A 19,698-nucleotide genomic window follows, 5' to 3' on the forward strand; every position below is an offset into this window, starting at 1 on the left:
TAGAACTGAAGGACTTAATGGACCTAAAATTGACTCATCATGCAGCACGTATCACAGGGGTTAGCACAGTGGCTTCACAGCTCCAGGATCTCAGGTTCGATTCCCGGCTTGGGTCACTGTCTGTGCGGAGTCTGCACGTTCTCCCCTGTCTGTGTGGGTTTCCTCCGGGTACTCCGGTATTCTGCCACAGTCCAAAGATGTGCAGGTTACGTGGATTGGCCATGCGACATTGCCCTTAGTGTCCAAAAAGGTTAGGTGGATTACTGGGTTATGGGGATAGGTTGGAGGTATGTGCTTGAATGGGGTGCTCTTTCCAAGGGCCGGTGCAGACTTAATTGGCCGAATGGCCTCCTGCACTGTACATTCTATGATTCTATGTGGACCTGATGGCCTGCATTCTCGGATTTTAAAAAATGGGCTACTGAGACAAATAAATAAAAGAAGTAACCTTTATTGTCACAAGTAGGCTTCCATTAAAACTGCAGTGAAGTTACTGTGAAAAGCCCCTAGTCACCATATCCCGGCATCTGTTCAGGTACACAGAGGGAGAATTCAGAATTCTCAGTTGGTACTGAAACTGAACCCGCGCTGCTGGCCTTGTTCTGCATCACAAACCAGCTGCCTAGCCCAATGAGCTAAACCAGCCCTTGTAGATACATTGGTTTTGATCTTTTAGAATTCTCCAGATTCTACAATAGTTCCTGTGGATTAGCAGGTAGAAAATGTAACCCAACTTTTCAAGATTGGGAGAGAAAGATTGGCCACTCTCGGTCAATTAGACTGACATCAGTAATATGAAAAATGGTAGAATCTATTATTATCGGTGTGATAACAAGACACTTAGAAACTCATAACATAATTGGGAAACGTCAACATGGACTTATGAAAAAGAATTCATTTTGACAAACCTGTTAGAGTTTGACATTATACCTGGTAGGTTACTAGAGAAAATCAATGGATGTTGTGTATTTGGTATTTTCAACACACATTTTATAAGGTGCCACATCAGGTTATTACAGAAAGAAGGGACATTTACAAGGAGCTTTGTCTGTGTTAAACAGGACCAAAAGCCAAAGGCAGAGTTAGAGCAGGGTTTGAGAATTGAACAATTTTACTGCTGCTAGGTTTTGCCAGAGCTGACCAGACAGCTAATGGGGTTTATTAAAGAGATAAGATAAAGGAATATCTGTGGAATCTGTGCCATCAATACTGTCATGAACCTAATTTGGGTGACAACCACCTCCTGGGACAATAAATCTACCTTTTTGTTTGAGGTCTCATTTGCCTGTTAATTCATATTTAATTTGTATTGCTTCTGATTCATGTTAAAGTAAAACCTTCAAAAACTACTATCTTATTTGTAATTTCTTCATTTGGGGTCATTCAGTAATTTTGGTTTGCCATGGGGATTACACAAAAGCTTGAGGAGCCATTTGGCCTACTTATCCTCCTAGTTCCTATGTTCAACTAACGGAGTTTCAATAATTTAGTGTTTCTTTTGCATATTAAACATGGATCCAAGATAACTTGGAGTGATGTATTTTAACATTTCATTCATGTAAGCAGAAATTGCTGGCTTGGCAGCACATTTCACTTAATCTGTTTGAAAACTTGCCATTTCAGCAACTGTGCTGCCTTGTGCAGAACTTGCAATGAGGAATTCTATTGATATCAGACAGTGAATGTCTTTCAATCAATGCATTTCAATACATGCTGCAGGTTTGCAAAGACAGTTACTGTGGATGAAATCAGTAACAACCACTTGAAGGATTTATATTGAACATCCAAGTGCAGGATCTCATAGTTTTAATGACTGATCTAATATGTGAGACAGCCTATAATCATAGCTGCAGTAGTATTTTAGTTATTTATTGCATTAATAATTCATTTCAAATGGGTTTTTCAAATGTGTGCATTACATATAAAACAGCAGTTGTGAGATACTCAGAATATCTTATTTAAGATAAGTAATCGGCTGCATAGAGTCAAACAGAATCTGAAAGAAACCCACTGAAAGTATATGAAGTCTATAGCTTGCTGCTCTTTAATCTCATACATATCAAAGAAGAAATAATTAGCATTTATATAACACCTTTCATGGCCTCTGGATAACCGAAAAAACTTCACAGCCAGAGAAGTGCTTTTGTATTGTCATCATTGTTGCAACGCAAGCGACCATGGAAGACAATTTACACATGCCAAGGACCTACAAATAGTAATGAGATCATCTATTTTGGTGACGTTGGGAAAGAGATAATTATTGGTTAGGCCACTGGAGGGATGCGGGAAGGGGGCATGGGGGTTACAATGGTGGGGCACTCTCCTTTTCTTCCTCAATCTTTTACGCTGACCATAAGAGGCACAGGAGGCTTCAGTTTAGCATTTCTTCCAAAAGGTGCTATTACGCAGCATTGAATTCTAATTTACATAAAAATAATTTACTCCAATGGATTGAAGTTCAGCATTCAGATCAGACTGCCCTATTGACTCCATATACCACATTGCAGAAAGTAGGAAGCATCACAGGGAAGATTTCTTACATTGAACCACTTTTGTACATTCCCTAATAGCTATTGTAAACATCAGTAAGTAGAAACTTGAATAGTTTTGGTTTGAACTTCTGACCAGGTTGCCCAAATAGGGGTGAAGGGGTTGGGGAGGGGTGGCAGGAGTGGAGTAATTGACTTTCACGTTATTTGTCCCTCAGAACAAAACTTGTCTGTGGTTCCACTAATACAACAGGTTAGGCGGCAATAGCACAGTGGTTATAGTTCTTTGTGACTAATCTGCATAGAAAGCTGGTATCATAAATGATGACCATGAAACTATCATTCATCTGATTGACTCATGTCCTTAGAGTTGTCCTTAGAGGGGCTGGTTAAGCACAGGGCTAAATAGTTGGCTTTTAAAGCAGACCAAGGCAGGCCAGCAGCGTGGGTTCAATTCCCGTACCAGCCTCCCCCAACAGGTGCCGGAATGTGGCGACGAGGGGCTTTTCACAGTACCTTCATTTGAAGCCTACTTGTGACAATAAGCGATTTTCATATCATTTTTGGAAGAATACCTGTCATCCTGACTCAAACCGGTTCATATGTGGCCCCAGATAAACAGGAATGTGGTTGACTCTTAACTGACCTCTGAAATGGCCCAGCAAGCTACTCGGTTCTATTTAAGGAGGTGACTCAACACCACCTTCTCAGGGGCAAATAGAGATGGACAATAAATGCTGGTCTTGCAGCAATATCCATATTCCGCAAATTAATACATCAATACATTCCATGGATGTAATTCCAAAACAATCATTGTGTGAAGTAACTTGGACAACTCATATTGGTCTTAATAAATAAAATAAATAGTAAAAGCACCAAGACTTGGGGAAGGTTAACATTAAATATTAGTGGGTAGAAACAATGGGTGGGATTTTCCAAGCAACCCGCCATGTGTTTCACAAGATTTTTATGTCCCGCCATGGTCAACGAGGTTTCCCGTTGAAGGTACCCCTCGCCACTGGGAAATCCGCAGTGCGGGCGGGATCAGAAAATCCCACTGGCGAGAACAGCCGGAACAGTTTGGCCAAAGTGACAATGCCCAAAGCAATTATAATTAGCATGTGGAATACATTTGTTGGAAATATTGGGGGCAATTCTCCCAATACGTTCCGCCTGGCACACCTCCGGCTTTTACTGGAAAATAGTGGGAGAGCCCCTAAACAGGGTTTGTACTGGGCGCCATACAGAGTGGCATGCTCTCAGCGCCCGGTACTGGCACAATTCGGTTCATCTCCAAAGAGGGCTTGAACCAGATTTGCATATTTAAATTTGTATTTAAAGTAATTTAAATATGCATTTCTGGATTTTAGCTGGCTTCTCTCAGTTTACAGGATTTACCGTCCCCACTGGTCAGCATCATTGGAGCACGGGACTGCTCGGAGGCCATTAGACTCCTTGGGTGGTCAAGGACAGGGTGCCACTGGGCACTGCAAGGGTGCCATGGGATAGTGCCAGGGTGCTAAGGAGTATTGTTAAGTGGCCGGGCCATAGAGGGGCATGGCAATGGAAGGGGGGGATTGAGGGTGGGGGAAAGGGGGCCTGAAGAGGGGACATGGGAGGGAACTAAAAGTGGGGTGGCCAAGAGAGGGGGGCCATAAAAGGGGAGCCATTGATGGCCCCATAGCGGGGTGTCAGTCTCTTGGGGGGGGTGGGTACCAGCAATGGGGTGGGCCTGATGCCTGCAATTGTAGTGAGGGGTCTCTAAAGGTGAGTGGTGGGGAGGGGGGGGGGTTGCTTTAGGATTGTCTGTGTGATGATATGCATAAGCAGTCATGTATATAGCGATAGAACATAGAACATACAGTGCAGAAGGAGTCCATTTGGCCAATCGAATTTGCACCGACCCACTTAAGCCCTCACTTCCACCCTATCCCCGTAACTCAATAACCCCTCCTAACCATTTAGGTTACTAAGGGCAATTTATCATGGCCAATCCACCTAACCTACAAGTCTTTAGACTGGGAGGAAACCGGAGCACCCGGTGGAAACCCACAGACACGGGGAGAACGTGCAGACTCCACACAGACAGTGACCCAGCGGGGAATCGAACCTAGGACACTGGTGCTGTGAAGCCACAGTGCTATCCACGTGTGCTACCATGCTGCCCACTGTGCTACTGTGCTGCCTACAAGCCACAGTGCTATCCACTTGTGCTACCGTGCTGCCCACTTTGCTACCGTGCTGCCAACCAGTAGGAGGCAGTAGAGAAGAACCACGTGACACTGTTACCTCAGGGAGTTGGCAGAGGGTCTTTGTAGTGGATAATCACAATTTATTATAGTTAATTTATTATAGTTAGTAGTTTTTGATAATATTCTTATAGTTATCTTACCCACACAATTGTGGGTAATCTATGTTATTGAATGAAATTAATATTGTTTATTTGGATTTTGGAAAAGTTTTCAAAAAATTCCACTAGTTATGCTTTTAGGGCACTTTAGAGCCTATGAGGTTAATGGAAATGAACTAGCTATAGTGACAATATTTGCAGGACAGAAAAACCACAGAATCCCTTTAGTGGTCATTTACTAATGGATTTTACTGCATAAACTAAAGAAAACAATGAATACAAACAACCATGCCTCTTACTGAAACAAAACTTAAATTGAAGTTTAAATCTGTGTGTGTCCTGAAGTGTTACCTTGAATGTAAAGTGTTCATTGAAGCAAGGGTTCAGAGTCTTTTTTTGAACCTTTGTCTCGTATTTCTTCTTCTTGTCTGGAAGCAGGAAAACTTTAACGTAAGGGTCAGATGTGCCACCGATGTCCAGTGCAGGTAGTTCAGCTGCCTGAAGAATTCCCACTGTTAGCTGCAAAAGACATGGAGAACAGTTAAAGGTCTCGAGCTCTGCCATGCCAACCACATTTCCTTGAAGAAGATGACCCTGAAAGTCCAAGGTGTACCAGTGGGAACCCAATGGAACCCACATAAGCAATGATACATTTGACCTGGGTTCTCCTTTCTCCCACATTTTCTAGCACGCCTAATAGGGAGCATTGCAAGTCCATGGGTTACAGTCCAAAAGGCAGAAGTAGTTATTCTCTTACCAAATATATCAGTCATCCTCCTTAAAAAGCACCTGGACAACCTCCATCTGCCCTCCCCCGTCCTTTCCTATGCTGGGCTTTCTGGTTAGCTGCACCCTCAGTCCCACTTGTGCCTGTTGACGCTATGCAAATTAAATGTCTGCAGATGCTGCAAGCTGTTAGCAAGGGGCATTTATGGGTGCCATGCCAGTATAACCATCCCGATTATACATTGATTATTGGGATGCATGACTGTGAAGGTCTTTACACTAGTCTACAGGGTACCCACTAGAGAATGCCCAATGGCTTGCACTGCCCTTGGGTAATTGTCTTCAGTGTAATACTAAAAGAGAAGATTGGAGGACTTTATAAAATGCAAGTTTAACATTCAGAAAATACACCATACTAAGCCATATTATGCTCATCTTAGAAATGTATAACATGCTTTTCGTTCCCCCTTTTCTTGCAGAAGATCTACATACATAGAATTTACAGTGCAGAAGGAGTCCATTCGGCCCATCGAGTCTGCACCAGCTCTTGGAAAGAGCATCCTACTCAAGGTCAACACCGCCACCCTATCCCCATAACCCAGTAACGCCACCCAACACTAGGGGCAATTTTGGACACTAAGGGCAATTTATCATGGCCAATCCACCTAACCTGCACATCTTTGGACTGTGGGAGGAAACCGGAGCACCCGGAGGAAACCCACGCACACACGGGGAGGATGTGCAGACTCCGTACAGTGACCCAAGTCGGAATCGAACCTGGGACCCTGGAGCTGTGAAGCGATTGTGCTATCCACCATGCTACCGTGCTGCTAGAAGTGAGATGATAAATCTTTGCCCTACAATAACACATCAACAATTGGAGGATGTCCATCAACAATTCCCCACACCCCTTGAGGGCTGTGGGAGGGAAGCATTTCTTCGGATTTCACAGCAAAGGTGGTAGATATTCTTAAGCCTGAACTGACCTTGAAGAGCTGCAAGGCAGATAGTTAAACTGTCAGATTTAAGGAGCTACACAGTACAGTGAACGGAAGCAGTCATTTGCACTCCAATGAAGTGAGAATGTGGGTTGTTCCATGGCCTTTCTCTGACAGTACCATCACGGGCACAAACACATTTGAAGAAAGCACCTGCAAACAGAGCATGCATAATATGTACAAGGCAACAGATAACTTCATATCTTATTTCTTTTTAAAAAGCATAAAAGTAACCTTGCCAAAGTCATGTTTTTTGTTCTGAAGACGTGGAACCTAACAGTCCTTTCACAGTGTTACAAAAGACAGTTACTTTTATAAGGAATACTTTCAATGTAACTTACTTAAGCGTTTTATTTACTCCATACCCATGTTTCAAAAATGGTTCTTTTATCGGTGTCGGCAGAATGACATTTCATGCATACACATGGGTAAACTCCACTGACATCAGCTAGCGGAGCCAGGATGCAATGCGGCTATTGATTCCGGCATAGTGTGAATCTTCAGAGACACTTCTTGAGCCATTGTTTTCTTTTTAAAGTAATTGTAAAACAGGATTCTTGGTTCCTTAGCTGAGACTACAAGCAGACCACTGGGGCTGTCTCAAAGAATAAAATCATAGCATCTAATCATCATTTAGTGCGGATAAAATAAAACCAAATTTGTATGCGATTACCTATATTCGATGATCCCAGTTTCACAGTGGCATTTTTCGAGCTGGCACCACAGAGAATAAGGTGTGGATGGTCAGGCCTTTATCTGTCTTCCATTAGCGAGATGCAAATGAGTCTCACACCGGCCTGCAATGGGTTCCCCGATTGGCCATGGCGGGCAACAGTGTACGATCCTGGAGGATGTGCTCTGACAACATTTATTTCAATGGTATCGACGGAGCACCCAAATGAAAAGCTCCAGCTGCAGTTCCAGCGCATTCCTTCTCAAATTAGTTATTCCTTCATCAATATTTATATAACACTCATTGAGTAAAAATTTAATGGAGTCAACGGGGTCTCACCCACCAACTGGAGAGCGAGTGAGAGCTCCACATTGCCTACTTTCAGGAGGGCCGGCCAAATTAAGTGTCACTAATGGTGATGTGGACGGCCCTCCCCAGGACCAAGCCCGCCGGGGCTGAGGTCCTGTCCCCAAGAGCTAATCAAAAACCCACAGCTTATACATTGCTTGGCTCTGCTGCCAAGGACTGTCCCACCTGTCGCTGGGTGAATATCAGCAGCAGCATGATGGGTTTCTTAAGTGGGCATTAATTGTTTGGGCAGGGCAGGAATGCTGTCCACAAGCATTCCCATCCTGGACTTCAGAGGTGGAAAGGTGGCAGGGCTCCCAGCAAACTCATCCCAGAGAAGGCACTAGATTCCACCCACGTGATAGAATTCTCCCTTGCCCCCACAGTGGGTTTAATGGAGGGTGGGGGTGGGAAGAATTTGGCGGGAGACCCAAAAATCACTTTCACACCGGTGTGAATTTCCCCCGGGATCTTAAACTGTTGCCTGCCATGGCCAATCGGGCAACCCATTGCAGGCCGGTGTGAAACTCATTTGCATCTCGCTAATGGAAGGCAGATGAAGGCCTGACCACCCACACCTCATTCTCTGTGGTGCGAGCTGGAAACATGCCAGTGTGAAACATGTTTGGGAAAATATGGTGGATGTCAGAACTTACCTGAACCACACCTGGTGCTGCCTCTGGAGTTCAGGACATAGGCTGTCAGCAGGTCTGAACCCCAGAACAGCACAGCAGTGGGCGGGGGAGGGGGCTAACATCTGCAGATGGACCTCAAGATTGGGTGCTCAGGATGGGATCCATCCTTTAGCCGCAGAATATTCTTGGAGATCCATCTTCATTCTCAAGGAGGTCCATCTTCTGGGCTCAGTGCACCCCCAGAGGTCCATCTTCATTTTCAGGAGGCCCATCTTCTTTTTTCAATTGTCTGAAATTATAGTATCAGTAATGCTGTGTGCCTTTCCATTGTGGCGCTCGGAGAGTAGGTTTCTGCAGCAGGAGACACTCCACATTCCATTGTGTCAAAAAGGCAGATCCAATACTGCATATTGAGAAGAAAACTGACAAATACCAGGAGAGAAGGAACAATTGGAATAGATGTAAGGAGTAAGGCCAAAAGGGATTTTGTAAAGAAAGATTTTTCATTAGGTTTTGACAATAGAAAGTGAAGAGATAAGGGGAAGGATTGCAAAAGACAGTTCCTGAGGACAGATGCATTGTGACAGGAAGATTATCCCCCAGTGGTAAAATAGTTACAGGAAACAATAAGTAGGATAATGTCATAAGAATTCAGAAATCTTGTGAGAATTTAGGTTTTTGTAGCATTTGAAAGAAGGACAAGGATCTTTTTGAGAAGAGATGAAAACAGGATGGTGAAGCAGAGTAGCAAAAGGGGAAAAAGAGTGAGAGAGAGAAAGAGAGAGACGAACGTAGCTGGTAATGTGGAGGGAAAGAAGAAGTTGTCATAATATACACACAGGTATATGATGGTGCACAGACAGGCAGTGATTGACACACAGGATGACCTGTGAACACACAGAACACAGCAGCCAATCACCAGACAGGACACAACCACTATAAATCCAGAGGGCATGGGTTTTCCCGCTCTCTTGGGATCCAGCCTCTGAGACAGTCAGAGCCGTGAGCAGCAACTGAAACATACACCATGTGGTAGTAAGATAGTATGGTCAGATTAGCCTCAGGTCTCCAGTCAAGTCAGCATAGTGTCAACCCACAGTTAAAGTATGTATGATAGTTTAGAGTTCAATAAAATTGAGTTACATTTCTTCAAGTGTTGGAAGTCTGTCTCTCTCACTGCTGCAGTAAACGCACTCGCAGACCCAGCTTACCCAAAACATCAGAAGTGGGACGGTGTTCACTTGAACCGATCTGGGACCAGTGTTCTAGTGGAAAGGATAAATAGGGCAGTCACAAGGACTTTAAACTAGCAAGTGGGGGGGGGGATAAAACCACAGGAAGTATAATGTTAATGGGAAGCAAAGCATCAGGTTAACACGTGGGGAGGTGGGTTCAACTACATGGAAAATTCTAAAAAAAAGTTAAAGGGAAGAAGAACTAAAGAGATGTTATTAATGGAGGTGTTAGGATTCAAAAAGGTATAAAAACTAACATAAGGATGCTTTACCTGAATGCTCGTAGCATTCAAAACAAGATGAGTTCATAGCCCAAATCATTGCGACTGAGTATGATTTAGTGGCCATTACAGAGACAGGGGTAGTCATGGCTGGGAGTTAAATATCCAGGGGCATCAGACTATTCGGAAGGACAGTCAGGAAGGTAAGGGAAGGTGTAGCTCTGATATTTAAGGATGACATCGGGGCCATAGTGAGAGATGGGTAATTATAGGCCAGTGAGCTTAATTTCGGTAGTAGGGAAGATGCTGGAATCTATCATCAAGGAAGAAATAGGAAGGCATTGGGATAGAAATTGTCCCATTGGGCAGACGCAGCATGGGTTCATAAAGGGCAGGTCAGCCTAACTAATTTAGTGGAATTTTTTGAGGACATTACCAGTGCAGTAGATAACGGGGAGCCAATGGATGTGGTATATCTGGATTTCCAGAAAGCCTTTGACAAGGTGCCACACAAAAGGTTGCTGCATAAGATAAAGATGCATGGCATTAAGGGTAAAGTATTATCATGGATAGAGGATTGGTTAATTAATAGAAAGCAAAGAATGGGGATTAATGGGTGTTTCTCTGGTTGGCAATCAGTAGCTAGTGGTGTCCCTCAGGGATCCGTGTTGGGCCCACAATTGTTCACAATTTACATAGATGATTTGGAGTTGGGGACCAAGGGCAATGTGTCCACGTTTGCAGATGACACTAAGATGAGTGGTAAAGCGAAAAGTGCAGAATATACTGGAAGTCTGCAGAGGGATTTGGATAGGTTAAGTGAATGGGCTAGAGTCTGGCAGATGGAATACAATGTTGACAAATGTGAGGTTATCCATTTTGGTAGGAATAACAGCAAACGCAATTATTATTTAAATGATAAAATATTAAAGCATGCTGCTGTGCAGAGAGACCTGGGTGTGCTAGTGCATGAGTGACAGAAAGTTGGTTTACAGGTGCAACAGGTGATTAAGAAGGCAAATGGAATTTTGTCCTTCATTGCTAGAGGGATAGAATTTAAGACTAGGGAGGTTATGCTGCAAATGTATAAGGTGTTAATGAGGCCACACCTGGAGTATTGTGTTCAGTTTTGGTCTCCTTACCTGAGAAAGGACGTACTGGCACTGGAGGGTGTGCAGAGGAGGTTCATTAAGTTAATCCCAGAGCTGAAGGGGTTGGATTACGAGGAGAGGTTGAGTAGACTGGGACTGTACTCGTTAGAATTTAGAAGGATGAGGGGGGATCTTATAGAAACATATAAAATTATGAAGTGAATAGATAGGATAGATGCGGGCAGGTTGTTTCCACTGGCAGGTGAAAGCAGAACTAGGGGGCATAGCCTCAAAATAAGGGGAACTAGATTTAGGACTGAGTTTAGGAGGAACTTCTTCACCCAAAGTGTTGTGAATCTATGGAATTCCTTGCCCAGTGAAGCAGTTGAGGCTCCTTCATTAAATGTTTTTAAGGTAAAGATAGATAGTTTTTTGAAGAATAAAGGGATTAAGGGTTATGGTGTTCGGGCCGGAAAGTGGAGCTGAGTCCACAAAAGATCAGCCATGATCTCATTTAATGGTGGAGCAGGCTCGAGGGGCCAGATGGCCTACTCCTACTCCTAGTTCTTATGTTCTTATGATATAGTTTCTATAGAGAAAAAGGTTGAATCCATTTGGGTGTATATTAGAAATAGTAAGGAGAAAAGGTCACTGATAGGCATAGACTCTACGCCACCAAATAATGAAATAACTGATGCATGTAAAAATGGTACGGCAATTATCATGGGAGATTTAAATCTACATGTTGATTGGTCAAACCAGGTCAGTTAAGGCAGCCTTCAGGAGTTCATGGAATGTATCTGATAATTTTCTTAGTAGCAAATTTCCAAAGTAGCTAAGATTAGTGGGAAACTAGAGGATTGGGAAATCTTTAACGGTCAACAGAAAGCCACAAAGAAAGCTATAAAGAAAAGTATGATAGATTATGAGAGTAATCTAGCTCAGAATATAAAAACAGAAGCAAAGGTTTCTGCAAATATATAAATGAGAAAGCATAGCTAAGGTAAACATTGAGGATGAGAAGGGGGATTTAATAATGGGTAGTGATGAAATGGCCAAGGCATTGAACAGGTATTTTGTGTTGGTCTTCACAGTGGAAGACACAAATAGCATGCTAATAATTGATGGCAAGGAGGCTTTGGCAGGTGAGGACCTAGAAATGATCATTATCACTAAGTCGATAATGTTGGACAAGCCAAAGGGGCGAAAGGTAGACAGGTCTCCTGGCCCTGATGGACGGGTACTAAAAGAGATGGCAGGGGAAATAGCAAATACGCTCGAGGTAGTTTATCAAAATTTGCTGGCAAAAATTAATCAAGGAAGAAATAGTGACAAATCTGGATAAAATTGTCCCATTAGGTAGACGCAGCATGGGTTTATGAAAGGCAGGTCATGTTTAACTAATTTACTGGAATTCTTTGAAGACATTATGCGCGCGGTGGACAACGGGGAACACGGTGGATGTGGTGTATCTAGATTTCCAGAAGGTATTGGTTTAGCACAGTGTGCTAAATAGCTGGCTTGTATTGCAGGACAAGGCAGCAGCACAAGTTCAATTCCTGTACCAGCGTCCCCGAACAGGCACCGGAATGTGGCTTCTAGGGGCTTTTCACAGTAACTTCATTGAAGCCTACTTGTGACAATAAGCAATTATTATTATTATTATTATTCGACCAGGTGCTACATAAGAGGCTGCTGCATAAGATAAAGGTGCACGGCGTTACAGGTAAGGCATGGATAGAGGATTGGTTAAACAAAAGGTGGGGATAAATGGGTGTTTTTCTGGTTGGCAATCAGTAGATAGTCGTGTGCATCAGGGATCAGTGTTGGGGCTGCAATTGTTTACAATTTACATTGATGATTTGGAGTTGGGGACCAAGAGTAATGTGTCAAAGTTCTGAGGTGAGTGGTAGAGTAAAGTGTGCAGAAGACACTGAAAGTCTGAAGAGGTATATAGTTGGTTTAATTGAGTGGGCAAGGGTCTGGCAGATGGAGTACAATATTGGTAAATATGAGGTACTCCATTTAGGTAGGAATAACAACAAAATGGACTATTATTTAAATGGTATAAAATTGCAGCATGCTGCTGTGCAGAGGGACCTGGGTGTCTGTGTGCATGAATCGCAAAAGTTGGTTTGCAGGTGCAGCAAGTAATTAAGAGGCACTGGGCTCGCTTCCATACTGTACCCAAGGCCTGCCAGTCAGGATCCATTATCCCCCAAGGCGGATATCACTATCCAGTTCATCCTGTCTATTAGGGATGTGCGAACACATAAACTTCCTGTCAGAGCCCCCAGTGTTAGGGAGCATAAGGGAGGGGAAAACCAGACGGAGGCACAAAGACGAGTCTAATTAGGTGAGGGTAAAGGCCATGGCCAGGCCTATAATGGAGATGGGAAGGCATATGAACTGTGAGCAAGCAGTCGCCTTCGGATAAGTTCTGGGACTGTCTGCTTCCAGGTCAGGAGGCTAATGGGTCAGGGCAATTAATGATGTCATCCAGCTGCGACACAAACTGACGCTTTCTCTCTCATCCCTTGCAGGAATCGGATCGATATCCGTATAGAGCCAATGTAGTTGGCTATTCTTCTTATTACAGCGCTGGAGGAGCACAGACTCCAGCAGCAATGGATGGTGACACCCAAGAAAGACCCTGTGGAAGGAGACCAGGGGGCCACAGGGCAGGGTCAGGGGCCAAGGTCACACCAGCCATGCAGGGGGCTCAAAGGTGCAGAAGGAGACCGAAGGTACTCAGGACTCAAATAACCTTCGTGGAGCTGTGACATGTGCCGTCGGAAACTCCACCTCACCAGGGAGTCTATGAGGTACCTGTGCCACAACTTTGCTGACTTGGAGCCATGTGGCAGTGGAAAACACCTGCTCCCTGTGGCCAGAAAGATCACAGCAGCCCTAAACCTTTGAGCTGCGGGGTTCTTCCAGAGTTCAATGAGTGACCTGTGTGGCATATTGCAGTGGCACAGTGGTTAGCACTGCTGCCTCACAGGGCCAGGGACCCGGGTTCAATTCCATCCTTGAGTGACTGTGTGGAGTTTGCACATTTTCCCTATGACTGCGTGGGTTTCCTCCGGGAGCTCCGGTTTCTTGCCACAGTCCAAAGATATGCCGGTTGGGTTGATTGGCCGTGATAAATTGCCCCTTAGTGTCCAAAAGGATAGGTTGGATTATAGGGGACAAGGTTGGAGCATGGGCCTAGGTAGGGTGCTCTTTCAGACGGTCGGTGCAGACTTGTTGGGCTGAATGGCCTCCTTCTGCACTGTAGGGATTGTATGATAATTGCATCTGTGAGGTCACAGGTGCACTCTATGCTAGGGCTTTGGGCATGGTACATTTCGAACTAGACCAGGCCTAGCAGGGCGAAAGGGTTACAGGCTTCGGGAGCAAAACTGAGTGAAAACTCAGCTCACCACTACCTTCTGAAGGGCAACTAAGGATGAGCAATAAACATTGGCCTAGTCAGCAATGCACACATCCCATAAATTAATTTTTTTAACGGAAACACTTAACGGATTTCCCCATGTTCTTCGTAGTAAACGTGGAATCTTTTTTCAAGCTGGAAGATGCCTTCGCCACTTTTCTAAACCTTTTCTCTAAATTAAATTTAACACATTAGAGTGATGAAAAACTGCCATATTAAGAAAATGTGACTTCAAAACAGCAACACTTGAACCTTATTGTAATTCAACCAGCATAGTCAAATCCCAATCTTTCATTCTGAAGGTTCTTCCTCAAGCCTATAATTTATTGCACTCATAATAATTGTCATTTGCATTGGTGAAAAATACACCACTCACACACATACAGGATGGTTTGTCATGGCCACCACTGCTAGGCTGCATTTCTGGAGGTCTGCCCTCCCCTGCAGCCTATGCTTAGTTACACAATCTCACATCGCGTTAGAGCTTTATTATCAGAGGTTGAGCTAATAACGATGACTATGACTCTGAACAATTTTAATGATGAAAAATAACTGCGAAGAAAGATGAGCAGACAAGCCGACCTTTTCTTAATAGTGAGGCACACAAGTTCAGTAAGTATCTAAATTTTAATTTTAGTATTTTATTATATGATTTCTGCTAATCGAGTGAAGCAAATGCCTGGCTCAGTGTGCTTTACTGGTACATGTGCACTCCATCACAACACACTCATGAATTCAAAGTAGATTTAAAGTGGCAATTTGGATTCCACTGTCTTCACACTGAAGTAATGGTATTTTTTTTTTCAATTTACTTTTCAGACTACTTTTCAGTTTTCTTCCCTTTCTCTCATTTGTGTTCACTGTGAGCAATCCTGTCAAAAAGACAAAACTGTTCCCCCGAGTCTCTGGTATCTGCCAAAACAAACTGCTCCACATTGAGTGGTTACATTGTGCGATTCAGCTCAAGATAGGACATCAGAGTATAACTCCTAAAAGGTACCAACATTTTCACTTCACCTCAATGGAGACCCTCCATTACAGCATCACCTTTTCATTTACCACAGATGCCATGCCAACCTATCATAACACAATCAGGCACTCTGAGTTACTCTTACAGTCCAATGTACATAGTATTTAATGCATTTTGTATTCACGTGTGCACAAGTAACGGTGCATCAGGTTTTCGACAAGCTGCAGCCCGCTGTGTACATGGAAAGTGTACATGTTGTAACTCCCATGAAGACCACAGGGAATCGCCGATTGATCTCCCTGTGGGATTCGTGGAATACGAGTTTGTATGTTGACTGGGCGGAGGCCGGCCCAATAGGGGCTCGCAGGAGCTTAAATGCTGTGACCCAGACCCGGAGAGGGAGGTCGCGACAATCCCAGGCTGGATCAAGTGCATTGTCCGCCGCGGCTTTATTTCAGCTGAGAAATAAACCTTTGCTTTGCCCAGATTGACCTCCGATGACGTTATTACACTGGTGAAGAGGAGCAGGAACGGAACTCCAAGCAGCTTTTAAAGAAAGAAAACAATGCCAACAAGAAAAAACAACTTGGAAATATCCTTAGTTAGAGAACTAGAGCCGTAAGACGCAAACGTACAAGGCTGGGGCCAGTATGCTGAGCACATGCACTATTTCTTTCGCGCCAACAGCATTGAAGGGTACGAGAAGCAGAAGGTAATTCTCCTGACTGCTTGTGGGGCCCCAACATTTAGCATCATAAAAAGCCTCACTTTCCCAGTGGCTCCCAACTCCAAAACCTTCGATGACCTTGTAGACTTAGTGCAAAAGCACTATGATCCGAAGCCGTCAATCATCCTCCAACAATGCCATTTTAACACAGTTGGAAGAACTCCGGGGGAGCCCGTTACAGAATTCAGTCATAGGTTACGGAAATTGCCAGAGTACTGCAAATTTGGCCCGTCCCTGTCTGAGATGCTACGTGATAGACTGGTGTGTGGAATTAGTAGTGTCAGAGCCCCAAAATAAATTGCTGGCGGAGCCCAACCTAGACCTGAAAAAAGGCCATTGATATAGCCTTGTCCCTGGAGAATGCTGAAAAAGGTGCTCAGGAATTTCAAGGAATACCGGACACTAGCATCCTCAGGAAAGAGGAGGGGGATGGGATGGGATGGATTGGATTGGATTGGATTTGTTTATTGTCACGTGTACCGAGGTACAGTGAAAAATATTTTTCTGCAAGCAGCTGAACAGATCATTCAGTACATGGAAGAAAAGGGAATTAAACAAAATTCAAGAAAATACATGAGAATACATAATCTGGCAACACAAGATATACAATGTAACTACATAAGCATTGGCATCGGTTGAAGCATACAGGGTGTAGTGTTAATGAGGTCAGTCAATAAGAGGGTCATTTAGGAGTCTGGTGACAGTGGGGAAGAAGCTGTTTTTGAGTCTGTTCGTGCGTGTTCTCAGACTTCTGTATCTCCAGCCTGATGGAGGAAGTTGGAAAAGTGGGTAAGCCGGGTGAGAGGGATCCTTGATTATGCTGCCCGCTTTCCCCCGGCAGCGGGAGGTGTAGATGGAGTCCATGGATGGGAGGCAGGTTCGTGGGATGGACTGGGCAGTATTCACGACTCTCTGAAGTTCCTTGCGGTCCTGGGCCGAGCAGTTGCCATACCAGGCTGTGATGCAGCCCGATAGGATGCTTTCTATAGTGCATCTGTAAAAGTTGGTAAGGGTTAATGTGGACATGCTGAATTTCCTTAGTTTCCTGAGGAAGTATAGGCGCTGTTGTGCTTTCTTGGTGATAGCATCGACGTGAGTGGACCAGTACAGATTTTTGGTGATGTGCACCCCGAGGAATTTGAAACTGTTAACCATCTCCACCTCGGCCCCGTTGATGCTGACAGGGTTGTGTACAGTACTTTGCTTCCTGAAACAAGGGGGGGGGGGGGGGGGGGGGGGGGGGAGGGACCATGGGGGGGGGGGGGGGGGGTTTACCTTGCATAGATAGCCTTCAGTTCAAGTGGAGGTGCCCATATATAGCACCCATTATCGACCCAATATTCCATTGGGATGCCCTGGTGGGCTAAGAAACAAGACAACCTCAGATATACCCGAGAAAGCTCTCAAGTGGCAGCTGCTGGACTGCCGTTAAGTGCTGCAGAAGGGCACGACCTAGGCAAGGCTGCCAGAATCGGCAATAGACATATCACCCTGGCAACAAGCCACATCCAAGTCAGGCACATCAGCCTCCAGATGAAGGGATGATGCAGTTGAACTGCCTCATCATGACCAAAGTCGCCCATGTAAGAATAAGGCTACTCGTGAACGGATATTCTTTAGTGATGGAGGTAGACAGGGGAATTGCATCTTCGTCACTGGTGAACGTTTATTCAGTTGCCTCCGAATGGGCATCCTGCCCTAAACGTAAGAGATACCAGAGCCAGGCTATCCACGTATAAGGGGGAACCTCTGCAAATTATGGGGACCACCACAACCCCAGTGACCTACAGCCAGCAGTAAGCAGTCATATTCGTGCAAGGATCGGGACCAAGTTTCATGGGTAGGCTCTGGCTCCAGAAGATCCAACTGAACTGGTAGGGAATTTTGGGTGGGAACAGTCCTTCCGTATTGATGGGAAGATGGCATGGAAAGACCCATCGCCTATGAACCCAGGAGCCTGGCAGATGCAGAGTGACGCTACTCACAAATTCAGAAGGAGGGCCTGGTAGTTTCCTTCAGTGTAAAAAAAAAGTGTCCCATAAGTATGTCCAAGGCTAACATTTTACGATAGTTCCAGGCGTTCCTGAAGTCAAACAACTTCAAACACATCATCCAATGATTTGTTGAGCGGGCATTACAGACCTTCAAAAATGGGATGAAGAAACAGCCAACCGGATCCATAGACACAAGGTTTGCATGACTCTTGTTTGTTTATCGCACCACACTCCATTCACGGTGAAAGTCGAGAGAGGTTATGACACCAGGAGAGAGCATTTAATGCAGGGGAAGCTGTACATGGGTGAAACATCGGGGGCGGCTCCAGTTGGGTCCCTGGAGTTGTTTTAAAGAAGACAGGACCAGTCTCCTACAAAATTAAGGTCCAAGGAAAAGTCCTTAAAAAGCAGCTGGATCATCTTGGGAGTGGGGAGCCTGCTCCAGTGGAATCTACATCTCTGACTCCAATTGCAGCCATCTCTGGCACCGGCGACAGCGCACAGGGGATTGTAGGGCCGTCTCCCCTGACAGTTAAGACTCAGGGTCTGATATGGAGGTCGAAGAAACTGGTCTACCCCCGGTGACCAATGCTGGTGATGAACCTGCATCAGTGACCCTTGGGCATTCCTCGAGGAAGCAGACACTGGTCTGCTTCACACACCCCGATCTGGCTCCACCTGCCACGGACTGCAAAAGTGCGGAAGAGGTCTTATCATCGCAGGAATGATGGGGATGAAATAGACCTAAAGGTGGAGGGATATTATAACCCCCAGGAAAACCATGGGAGATCGTCGATTGATCTGCCCATGGGGCTTGTGGTGTGAGTTCCTGTGTTGAGCGAGGGGGGGGGGGAGGGGGGTGGATGCCTGCCCATTGGGCTCACGACCCGGAGCTTAAGTACTATGACCCAGAACTGGTCCGGGAGGTCCTGATGGTCCCAGGTTGGAACAAGAGCATTGCCCGCTGCAGCTGCAGTTCTATTTCTGTTGAAAAATAAACCTTTGTTTTGTCTAGTCTGGCCTCCGCTAGAGGTATTACAGTACTCTGTGCAGCGACCTAAGGAGTCAGTCTCATGGGGGAAAAGATGATATGAATGTCGTTTAGTATGTCATTGCACTAATGGAGGCAGGTCTTGAGGAAGTAGTGCAGACAGCCCTTGTTTTAAGTAACTTTAGTGAGCCAAGACAAGTCCGATGTGAGTGGATAACAAGAAACTAGTTTTATTACTACCTAATAATATGCACAATGGTCTTCAGAGCCTAGCCGAGTCTGAGGTGTCGGTTCCCAGTCTTTTATATCAAAGTCTATTATCCTGTTCATGGGCTCCCCACCCCTCAGCGGGGGAGCCTGTACACAATGAGGCTCACATGGCATCTAATTGCTCTAAGCCTGTAGGCCTCATGTGGGTTATAACAATAACCCTATGCATGTATTTCTTCTATGTATTTACAGTACTGCAAAAAATCTTAGGTTATTGAAAGCTGAAGCTCAGAGTGCATTTGTATATACATATACATACACTCAAAAATGGGGATTGAAAATCCACAATCCTCTGGTGTACTCGGAGCACAAATCCAGTGGAAGGGCCTTATGGAAAGAGAATCTCCGTTTGGAGCTTCTTTATCCTCAGTCTGGGAATCCAGCAGCAGATGTGAACTCGTATGGAATGTAATTAATTGTACTTGACCTATTCACTGGCATATATAGCATGCACCTGGGGGTCAGGTATAAGACTTGTCCTGAATTCCTGAAAATCCAATAAATTTCTGACCTATCCTTTGGTTCTAATAACTAGGATGTATTC

The 19,698-nt window shown here is 44.7% G+C and overlaps 1 protein-coding gene across 8 annotated transcripts in view; it reads right to left on the bottom strand.

Moving 5' to 3' along the window:
- The window catches only part of LOC119978275 (synaptotagmin-B), an 835,178-nt gene that overhangs the window by 102,252 nt on the left and 713,228 nt on the right, over positions 1–19,698 (bottom strand). For all 8 annotated transcript variants that reach the window (XM_038819768.1, XM_038819769.1, XM_038819766.1 and 5 more), the window contains one exon: positions 5,191–5,358. In XM_038819768.1, the coding sequence (XP_038675696.1) occupies positions 5,191–5,358 (168 nt within the window). The remainder of the gene's footprint in view (positions 1–5,190; positions 5,359–19,698) is intronic.

This window comes from Scyliorhinus canicula, chromosome 15, assembly GCF_902713615.1.
Source record: "Scyliorhinus canicula chromosome 15, sScyCan1.1, whole genome shotgun sequence".
Lineage (NCBI taxonomy): Eukaryota > Metazoa > Chordata > Chondrichthyes > Carcharhiniformes > Scyliorhinidae > Scyliorhinus > Scyliorhinus canicula.